The 11,551-nt window shown below is 41.4% G+C and overlaps 1 protein-coding gene across 6 annotated transcripts in view; it reads left to right on the forward strand.

The window, feature by feature from the left end:
• IARS1 (isoleucyl-tRNA synthetase 1) overlaps nucleotides 1–11,551 on the forward strand; it is a 260,077-nt gene that overhangs the window by 225,783 nt on the left and 22,743 nt on the right. For 5 of the 6 annotated variants that reach the window (XM_085899498.1, XM_085899496.1, XM_085899495.1 and 2 more), the window contains 3 exons: nucleotides 8,474–8,644; nucleotides 8,908–9,028; nucleotides 11,136–11,255. In XM_085899498.1, coding sequence (XP_085755624.1) covers nucleotides 8,474–8,644; nucleotides 8,908–9,028; nucleotides 11,136–11,255 — 412 coding nt within the window. Of the gene's footprint in view, nucleotides 1–8,006; nucleotides 8,081–8,473; nucleotides 8,645–8,907; nucleotides 9,029–11,135; nucleotides 11,256–11,551 lie in introns of those variants that run through there. The other variant, XM_085899500.1, reaches the window with a different exon arrangement.

The following is an 11,551-nucleotide window of genomic DNA, read 5'->3' on the forward strand; positions in this document are numbered from 1 at the left end:
TCCCTCGGGCGTGCAGCTCCTGGCACCGACGCGAGCACCCCCTCGTCCGACTCTCTTCAGCTTCTCCAGCCACTGCAGGCTTCGGGCTCCAGACTTCCACACTCGTCCCCTCCGTTCCGACTCCTTCTCGTTCTCGTTCTCGTTCTCGTTCTCGTTCTCGTTTTCGTTCTCGTTCTCGTTCTCGTTCTCGTTCTCCTTTTGCGACTCGTTCTCGTTTGCGACTCTCTTCTGACTGACGAACACCGTCCTTTTATCCCCCCGTAACTTCGCCTTTGACCCCCTCCCTTTGACCTTTCACCTCGCTCCCCATTGGCCCGAGAAAAAGTGGGCGTGAAGGCTTTTTGATCCACAAATTTGCATATATCGATCGCCCTGGGGGCGGGGCCAATTCGCCCCTCGCTCACCGATTGGACGGCAAAAAGTGGGCGTGTGTCGTTTTTGATCCGTTTTTGAAGCACAAAATCCGTGATTTTGTACACGCTGTTCGACGCGCGTTCTGCATGAGTCCAACACCGGTACCCACAGCGGGGCAAGAACGGTGGCGATGCTACGGTTGTGGTGAAGCGGTGGTTGATGTTGTGGTTGTGATCATGGCGGTTGGTCCAAAATAAAGATAGTAAAAGAAAAACGGCTATCCTGAAGAGTCGCAGCACGTATAAATGACATGTATTCCCACTAGACAACGGGTTTGGGCCTAACTACACATGCACTTACCGAGATACCTCACCTAAGGGACCTGAATGGTGGTTTGCGAATCTGGTAACCACAACAATATGTTAGTCAGCTTGTATGTTTTTTTTTTTTTTGTTTGTCTGTAATCACGTATAAAAAAATTCTGCAGAGCACAGTTATCATCGGAAATTTTTGTAACTTCGCATATCAGAGGCCTAGAGAGGTCCCTTTCAGTGCACAAAATTTTGAAGGTTAAAGGTCAAGGTCACTTTGGCGCAAATCAGGGGAGTCGACGAAACCCTTATTTTTTGAGTAATTTTGATCGGATTGTCTTCAAACTTCATGGGAATATAGTTCATGGTCTGGCGCTCAGCTGATTAATTTTTGGTGGCGATTGGCCTTGACCTTCATATGTTTTTTTTGTTTGTTTGTTTGTTTTTTGGGTTTTTTTTTTCGTCTGTAATCACGTATAAATCACTCTGCAGAGCACAGTTATCATTTGAAATTTTTGTAACTTCGCATATCAGAGGCCTATAGGAGGTCCCTTTCAGCGCATAAAATTTTGAAGGTCAAGGTCAAAGGTCAAGGTCACTTTGTCGCAAATCAGGGGAGTCGACGAAACCCTTATTTTTTGAGTAATTTTGATCGGATCGTCTTCAAACTTCATGGGAATATAGTTCATGGTCTGGCGCTCAGCTGATTAATTTTTGGTGGCGATTGGCCTTGACCTTCATGGTTAGCGCCTCAGGTCAAACATATTTGACCCCAAGGTCAAATTTTCAAGTTTTAGGAACCATATCGTGTAGTACCTCAAATTGAACACCTCAATGAGTGCTTTCTAGATATGTCAAGCTTGAGACATTATGACGTCATTTGGTGACGTTATGAGGCAAAAGCATATTTTTCATGGTTACTCTGGAGAATGATTCTCATTGGAATCTCTCGTAGGCAGATATTCCTCAAGGAATCGTTCCTGGTGGATAGCAGCTCTGTTCACCTCAGTGTGACCTTAAAGAAGTCACACGTGGTCACCTTTTGGCAATGACATTGGTTTATTTTGTTGTTGTTGAGGTCACAGGTGACTTCATTATTACGTCATAATTACATACATCAAATGCTTTATCCGATCAGGATAAAAAATTTTGAGGGTCATGTCGGGCTAAATTGTAAGGGGGTTGTGGGGGAAGAAAAATTGATGACATCTTCAATCATGTGGTTTGGCAGGCATTTTTAAACATTAAAAAACCTTCAAAAAAACCTCAAATGCTTGAACAGATTGGGGTGAAACTTTAAAGGAATGATCACCTATCCATGAGGAACAAAAAGTTATCCACCTGTGACGTCATAGATCATATGGTTTGGCAGCTACCTTTTTTTTTCTAAAATAAACCTTTAAACATCTACTTCTCCAGAACGGCTTGAGAGATTGAGGGGAAACTTCACCCACATCTTCATCAAGCCATTTCGTACTGGAGGGGAATACATCTATCTATAATTCCAGCTGTGTGCGTGCGTGCGTGCGTGCGTGCGTGCGACGCTGTTTCTCGACAACCACTGGTCCGATCTAATTGAAACTTGCCAGGTATATTGCTGTGGACCTGAGGATGTGCCTTTTCAAGGTTTGATATTAATTGGACAAGTGCTTCCCAAGTTATGGCCATTTATTTATCAACCAATGACAGGACACGTTGCTGCCTGGGCGTGGCCGATGGGGGAAGAGAACCTCAACCGCGTTCCCCATTACGGGTCACAACATACGGACTTCCGGATAATGATGACTTCGTGTATTCTAATTTCTCGATTACTTATGCGCATTAATAGATAAACACAATGTCCCAAGTTATGATCGTTTTCATATTAGACGGTGCATAAATTTCGGTAACATCAGAGTTTGCTGGTATGCTCCGAAGCAGGAAAAAAGTTTTTTTTTCCCCCTCTTCTCTTTGTGTTTTTCCTTGCGATGACATTGCGAAAAGGCAAAATACGTTGGTGCTAATTCAATAATTGGCCATTAAAACTAAATTGCGAATAATCGTAACTGCGATATGTGAACTTCCTGACAGTGAGGACTTAACTTCCGGACTTCCGGATAGTGACGAGTACTGTATTCTTTCTCAATTTTTTCTCGATTTATCGACTTACTGTATTCTTTCTTTCTCGATTTCTGTACTTTCTCGATTTTCTAAAACACAATGCCCCAATCTATTTGGTGACGATTACTGTATTCTTTCTCGATTTTTTTTCTTGATTTATCGACTTACTGTATTCTTTCTTTCTCGATATCTGTACTTTCTCGATTTTCTTAAACACAATGCCCCAATCCAGTCGTCGTTTACGAGAGCGAAGGAACGGCGTGTGTGGTTGTTTGAAAGTTTTTTTTTTGCACATACGGCACGCACGTACGGGCACGCGAGAGCGAAGGTACAGCCTGTGTGGTTGTTGTTTCTGGCACGCGGTTTGAAAGTTTTTTTTTTGTTGTTGTTTTTTTTGTATGTACGGCCATGCACGTACGGGCACGTGAGAGCGAAGGAACGGCCTGTGTGGTTGTTGTTTCTGGCACGCGGTTTGAAAGTTTTTTTTTTTTTTTTTTTTTTGCATGTACGGCCACGCACGTACGGGCACGTGAGAGCGAAGGTACAGCCTGTGTGGTTGTTGTTTCTGGCACGCGGTTTGAAAGTTTTTTTTATTTTTTTTTTTGCATGTACAGCCACGCACGTACGGGCACGTGAGAGCGAAGGTACAGCCTGTGTTGTGTGGTTGTTGTTTCTGGCACGCGGTTTGAAAGTTTTTTGTTTTGTTTTGTTTGCACGTACGGCCACGCACGTATGGGCATGCACCTATGGGCATACACTAGTGTTTTAAATTTCAACTTGATCGGACACATTTTCTGACAGACAGAATAATTTCATTTTTGATCTGGGTTCCTGTTTACTTTTTTGTCTAATATTGCTCACTTGGCTTCATGGATGGGTTTCAGGGTAGAGGAGTAGCAGCTGAAACCCAAATCCTATCCAGGTTCCTCCTGATGTCTCCTTTTCTTTTTGGTTGTTTGGGTTCCTTCTGATTACTCCAATGCACGACTGTACCTATTTGGTCTTCCATTTTATCTGAATTGAATTTATTTTAATCCCATTCTGAATTCAAAGGAATAATGATAAAGAACATCATGGGTCAGGGTCAGGTGTCTGATCAAAGTGGGGTTGCATCAAAGCGGGACGTCTTGGTACATGGTCATCACTGCCTGCAGTTATACAGTGGCAGTTCTAATGATGTCTCTTATTAATTACATAACACAGCAGTACACAAACACCACACAAAACAAGTCCTGACGAGTGTCTACAATCTCTGATTGCTCTTTTTCTTGTTACTTGCAAAATTGAAGATTTTTCAAGTATATTTGTCAGTCGTTTTGTTATTCTGTCTGTTTGTCCGTTTATCACCTGCAGGTCACAATTTTAAACTGATCTTCATGAAATTTCACCACATGGTAGAGTTTGTCAAAAGGACCAAGCCTATTGTTTTTGAGGTCAAAAGGTCAGTATAGGCCAAAGGTCAACAACTCAGGTGGTGTTTCTAAAATCCTCATTTTTCATCCGATTGACTTGAAATTTGTAGAGGATTTATATTACAGGTCACTGAATTCAACTAACCAATTATTTTTGAGGTCCATTTTGACCAAAAGGTCAATATCGTCCCCTCGGTCAACAATGAAGGTGGTATTTCTGTAATTGTCAAGTTTCATCCCATCGACTTGAAATTTGAAGAGGATTTTCACATCAGGTCACCGAATTCAATCATGAAGTATTTTTGAGGTCCACATAAGCCGAAAGGTGAACATCCGCCGAATTTCTGAAATTATCCATTTTCATCCGATTCACTTGTAATTTGAAGAGGACTTGCATATTTGATCATTGAATTCAACTACCAATTACTTTTGAGATCAAATTTGTTTTATGGATTTTTCAAGTATCGTGCTCTGCATGACGTCTTCTTTCGTGTTTGTTTGCTTGTTTGTTCGGGCAATATCTCAGCCATCCTTTGAGCTTGGAAACTGAAATTTGCGGACAAAAGTGAAGATGTGCTTTGGCAAATGTTTTGATTAATCAGTTCATTGATGAAATTCTTCATGATTATTGATTTATTAAGTACTACCACCGAAGGTGAAGGAGGTTATGTTTTCACCCCTTTCTGTTTGTTTGTCTGTGTTCAGGATATCTCAAAAAGTTGTGGACGGATCCAGATGAAATTTGTGTACAGTTTGGGTGTGTGACAAGGACAAACTGATTAGATTTTGGTGAAGATCTGGATCCAAATCCGACTACTATAAGTTTTTTAACTGATTCTTCACCATTGAGAGATCGGTCAAAAAACTATATAATAATATATAAATGACCGTTTTTACAGCCATTTTTCCCTGCTGTGCAGGGGTTTGGCTTTTTCTTGAGGCAATGTTTTATGGCCGGATGCCCTTCCTGACGCCAACCCTGGTCGCCTCTTACGACACACAGGGATATGGTATACCTATTCTAACCGGGGCATACACCGGGACCAGTACACTGGTACTCACTTCGCCGACCTCAGATGGATGACAGGCTGAGTCAACCCCCTGGTGTTAATTCAGCAGCCAACGGGGATTGAACTCAGGACCCTGGGATCCCAAGCCACCACCCTAACCACTAAGCCAACACCAGGCTTGGTCAAAAAACTATATGTAGCATGATATCTCAAAAAGTTGTGGACGGATTCGGACGAAACTTGTTGGACATGTTGGGTGTGTGACAAGGAAGAATTGATTCGATTTTGGTGAAGATCCGAATTCGGATCTGGATACGATAATTATTTAATTTTCGAAGTAGTTCTACACCATTGAGAGACGGGACCAAAAACGATATACAGCATAATGTTTCAAAAATGTTATGGGCCTGATATGTTCTCGTGGATCAGGCATTGCATGGCGAAGGTATGCGCTCCACTGAGTGCCATCTAGTTTATTTCTCATATGGCCAATATCTGTCGCCTTTTGAGCAAAGAAGCTGATATTTGGACACGACGGTGACCAAGTGATTTGGCTATAAAAGGTATTTTTGATTTAATGATTAATCAATTAATTGATAAATTATTGAATTTTTGATTACTTAATTTGAAAAAAAGTTACAGATTTGGGTGAAACGTTGGTGGTTTTGGTATGCTATTATCCAATTGCTGAAGAAATCAATAATTTTATGATTATTTATTTATTTTGTTGTGCAATTAATTAATTAATCAATCAGTTATTGTGCACCACTCCCTCCCAATTCTGTCTGCATGTGCTGCACGGCAGCATCACCGGGTGCCTTCGGTACCCCAGAAATGTCTCGCTGGAGGATTTGTTATTTATTTGGCATGGGGGCAGTGTACTTTGAATGTACCTTTACTTGAATTTCAATGAAATTATATATTTAAACATTGTAGAACACAAATCACCTTGTTGTCTCTTCCATAAACCTCCAGTTTTTTTTAGTATTTGGCCAACTATATTACGCCATTTTATGCCATATCGACTAATTACACTTGCTGCACGCATTCCGACAAAATGGCAGCTTGTAGGAAATATGGATCGTGCTCGTAAACGCAAAGCAAGATTTTGAAAGACCCTTCCCATGTCCTTTTTCTCTAAACTGCACGGGGTAAGGTGTTCTGTGAACTCTCCAGTTTTTGAGGACTCTGTTTTTTTATTCATTGTTATTTGCAGTGGCCTGTTGTACTATTCTCCTCCCCCCCCCTTCCCTCCAAAGGTTTTACATTTTGATGCCACCAGAGCTTATTTCATTATACTTTCAAATTGAACTTAATCGGTAGTCTTCACAAATTACTCAAAAGTAATTAAGCTAAAAAGTGCAGATAAAATGTGAACAAGTTGGATTAACAGAGATCAGATGATTCTCATTTACATATTCAAACTCTTTGCCTCAACCCTAAATCACTTCAGGAGCAAATGAATTGTTTGAAGGGTGAAAAGATATGAATGTAATCGGTTTCACCTTATGTAATCAGTGGTTTAACTTAAAAATTAAGCTCCACCATTTATCGAAGGAGTTCTCAGGTTCAACTCACTTGGTCAACCAACAAGGCAAACAGGAAGACCAAGGAGTTTTCCAAAGAAGTCAGGCATAAAGTGGTGGAGAAGCACTATTCAGGAGAGGGTAATAAGAAGATTTCAGTCACTCATTTCCACTTTCAGTACGGTGAAATCCATCATTAAGAAGTGGAAGACGTATCATACCACCCAGACTCAAACCAGGTCAGGTCGCCCATCCAAACTCAGCAGCTGGGCAAGCAGAAAACTGGTTCGGGATGTCGCTGTAAATCTAACGATGATTTTGAAGGATCTACAAGGCCCTATGTCTTAGATGAGGGTCATTATTTATCAATCAACAACATCCTGTTCCCATCACAAAACCTTCCTCTATGAACAGGTGGCAAGAAAGAAGCCATTACTGAAGTCTAAATTTAAAGTGTTACATCTGGTACAAGCCTAACACTGCACATCACCCAGTCAATGCCATCCATACTGTCAAGCATCATGCATCATGTTATGGGACCGTTTTTCATCAACAGGGACTGGCAAGCTTGTCAGGATAGAAGGGAAAATGGATAGTGCAAAGTACAAATGAATCCCTGATGAAAACCTGATCGAGTCAGCCATGAATCTGAAACTGGGTAGGACATTCACATTTTAGCAAGACAATGATCCGAAGCATAAAGCTAAAGCCATGCTGCTGAATAAGAAGAAAATCGATGTTCTTGAGTGGCCTAGTCAAAGTCCTGACTTGACCCCAATTGATCATTTATGGTGAGACTTGAATATTGCAGTCCATTGATGATCCCCATCAAAATTGGCAGAACGAGAGTAATTATCACATGAAAAATTGTCAAAGGTTTCACCATCTCACTGTGAAAAGCTGGTAGAGACCTCCCCAAAAAGACTCGTAACAGTCATTGCTGCAAAAGGTGCTTCCACCAAATCATGACCTCAGGGGCTGAATACTTTTACAACCAGTGAATTTTGATTTGTACATGTTTTTTGCAGGTATTCGAACATGTGATCTCCTTCAACTATAAGTGTTTAGTTTGTTTGGTTTGATCTCTTCAGTTATGAATAAAAAAGTTGATTTTGAAAAATTATTTCTGCATAATTTGTATTTCATCTAAATGTGACATTATTGGTCGGGGGTGAATACTTTTGCAGGCCATTGTATATATTTTTACAAAACCGTGGAAACCAAGGCGTTCAATATTATTGCATTCTTCTGCAACGAAGCTGAGCTGATGGGTCTATCACTATGCCATTGCAGATGGGTCAGTGGTCTCTCTGCCTTCTACCACCTCCTTTCTGGTTTTCCGCCCACTGCTCTTTCCATGCATCAAGGTGCAGCAATGAGATATTCTACACCTGAAGGCATAGCAAAATTTCCACTGATTGGATATTCTGTCCAAACCTGTAAGATACATTTTAGTAATGCAAGTATAATTTTTGTAATATGCATACAAGCCAAGTTACAACTAATAGCAAAAGTTCAGGCCCAAGTTTTGAAGCATTCAGGTCCTTCAGATGATACTGGTTTTATTACTCCCTTTATTCAACTCCTGTTCACTGAGATTTTAGGAGGAAGGTAAACTTCATCAATAGACTGTTGTACATTTACCACATTAATGTCGATAGTGATTGGGTGTGGTAGAACAATAAAGTTTGAATTTATTTTTGGGTTATTCCACCTTTTGATTTTTCACACCTCACTTCCACCACCCCATCCCCTTCTAGGCTGAGCTTCTCCCGACTGATGAAATAACAGTCTACTTTGAGGCTCTTCCAATTGATGGATACCTACACTCAGTCATACAAGAACGTGAAGCTTTAATCACCAATGCGATAAATGCACGACTGCAGCGCTACCCACCACCGGAAAGTGCAACCATCCACGACAGAGCAAAGGCATGTGACAAAATGCTTGTGTTTTCATTCTGATGAGGAAGAGTTAGAAAAATAAGATGTTTTGCGACTCGGAACCCTTAGATGCTGATTCCATCACAAGGTTACAAATTCACTTTGGTTCAGTTGATCACCTTGCATCATCACAATCCTTGATCTATAACAGCTGTAGTGACCACAAAACACTCCATTCATAATAAACGTGCAAGCGGTGATCAGATCAGGTTTCAGAAACAAGTGTTTAACAGACTTGTGATGGACTGCAGGTGAAGGACAGTGACCTTCTCTTGACCATTGTCCAGAAAACCAGCCCTGCAAAACCTGCCTTGCTGGGTCCAGTCTGCACTTACCTCAATCTGCATCTTGCCACTGACACAAGGCAGCAGCGTGCGTAATGCTGGCATGTGCTTTGCATTCCAATGTGTAGAATATACAATCAGCCATGCAGTATTGTGTCACGTGCCGGTTGTTTTTAAACAAGGAAATCCAACACAGGTACGTGGAGGCCATTCAGCCCATCATGCCTGTGTGAACACCACACTAATCCATCCACACAAGATCCATGGAAGAAAATGACAAAAAAGTTTTTCATTAATGAAATAATTTTTTAGGGGGGGGGTGTTGTAATTTTTGTCATCACTTTTTAATTTTTTTCCCATTTTCTTCCCCTCAGGGGAGGGGGCATGGGCTTGGTTAAAACCATACAACATCAACCACACAACACCCCTTGACAAGATCCCCACCAACAGCACTCCATACATATGCACACAATCACCCATCAATGCTCAAACTACCAAAAAGTCCTATCAACATCCCCATACCCCTCCATCTCCATAACTTCCAGGTACCTCTCTAATTTTAATTTAAACTTATCTACTTTTTCTGCTGCCACTACCTTTCCAGGAGGCCATTCCATGCATTAACTACTTTCTGAGTAAAAGTCCCCTACCTTACTACCGTCTTAACTTTCATCTTCTTTAATCTCAAGCTATGGCCCCTGGTCCTATCACTGTCTACTCTGTTGGATAATTCATCTGTACTTATTTTATCTCTACCTTTCATTATCTTAAACATCTCGATCATATCTCCTCGTAACCGCCTCCTTTCTCGTGAATAAAGCCTTGTCTCCTTCAGCCGCTCCTCGTAGCTAAATCTAGCTAGGCCTGGAATCAATCTCGTAGCCCTACGCTGAACCCTCTCTACGACATCTATGTCCTTCCGGAACTGTGGTGACCAGAACTGCACACAATATTCTAAATGTGGCCCTCACTAAATTCCTGTACAATGTTAACACCACCTCTTTTGATTTATAAATGATCCCCCTCCGAATACAGCCTAAAACCATATTTTCTTTACCTACAGCTGCTTGGCATTGTGCTGTCTGCTTACCTCCCATATCTATTACCATCCCCAGATCCTTCTCCTGTGTGACACGCTCCAAAATTACCCATTTCATCCTGTAATCTCAATTTTCATTGTTCTTTCCCTTCCCCATCCCCAACAACTTACACGTGATCAGGTTAAATTCCATCTGCCAATCTTTTGCCAAATCTATGCAACTATCAATAATTTCCTGAATCTGATCACCACCCCCTCTGCTATCCACCTTACCTCCAAGCTTTGTGTCATCTGCAAATTTGAAAAGCTTACTCTTTACCCCATTATCCGAATCGTTGATGTAAATAATGAATAGTAATGGTCCGAATACTGATCCCTGAGGTACCCCACCACTTACATCCTCCCAGCAAGACATCCTCCCACTCACAGCCACTCTTTGCTTCCAACCACGAAGCCAGTTTGCAATCCAATTAGCGACCTGACCAGCCACTCCACAGGCCCTCACCTTGGCTTACAACCTCCGATGTGGTACCTCATCAAATGCCTTCTTAAAGTCGAGATATACTATGTCCACTACCTTTCCCTCATCCACCCAGACATTGCTTCATAGAACTCGGAAAGATTTGTTAAACAGGAGCTACCTTTGGTAAACCCATGCTGACTACCTTAATTTGTTTGTTTTTGTTTAAATGGTTCCTCATCTCATCCTTGATTAATGTCTCCAACACCTTCCCCACAACTGAAGTCAAACTAACAGGTCTGTAGTTTCCCAATTCTTCTCTGGATCCTTTCTTGTATAATGATGTTACATTTGCGACTCTCCAATCCTCCGGTACCTGTCCTGACTCCTGTGAGCCATTGAAAATATCCGTTAACATCTCGCTTACCTGCTCAACCACCTCCATCAATACTCTCGGTTGCATATTATCTGGACCTGGAACCTAATCTACTCTTCGATTACCGAGCTGTTCCTTTACTTCCTCCACTCCAACCTGGATCTTCTGTAAAAGCCCTTCCTCACCACCTTGATGGATGCTCTCATCTATTTTTATTTACTTATTTTTAATGCATGTTCATGCCAAACCAGGCATCATAAATTGAAATTACATGATGAGTAAAAAGAAAAATTAAATTTTCTCCCTCATTTCCATTTCAGAGGCAGTGGCTCTGTTGGAAAATCCCTGCCGAGACTCTGTTATGGACTTGGCAGGTCTGACCCGTCTTGCTTGCTGTCTCTTTGGCGTCGACACCTGCCATCTGTTTTCACAAGGATCAGGTGAGAATGTCTGTCATCTGTCTTCTTCATAGAAATACTTCTTCACATACTCTTCCCTATACTGCCCAAAGATGGAAGAACACAGTGCATCCGTTTTTGTCAAATGTCAGCTTTGACATGAAATCGTATCTACAGTATCTCTTCTCCATAAGTCAAAGCTCTCAGAGAAGCGTAGTCCCCTGGAGAAGCATAGTTCAAAGCAGCAGTAGCGGATATGCACTAAAACTAAACTTTGATTTTCTCGAAATCGTGAAATTGGACATGCTATCTTCTTAGATTTTGGGCAGTATACAACT

Source organism: Eptatretus burgeri, chromosome 10 (assembly GCF_056783735.1).
Source record: "Eptatretus burgeri isolate ZD-2024b chromosome 10, Ebu_testis_v1, whole genome shotgun sequence".
NCBI classification, from domain to species: Eukaryota; Metazoa; Chordata; class Myxini; order Myxiniformes; family Myxinidae; genus Eptatretus; species Eptatretus burgeri.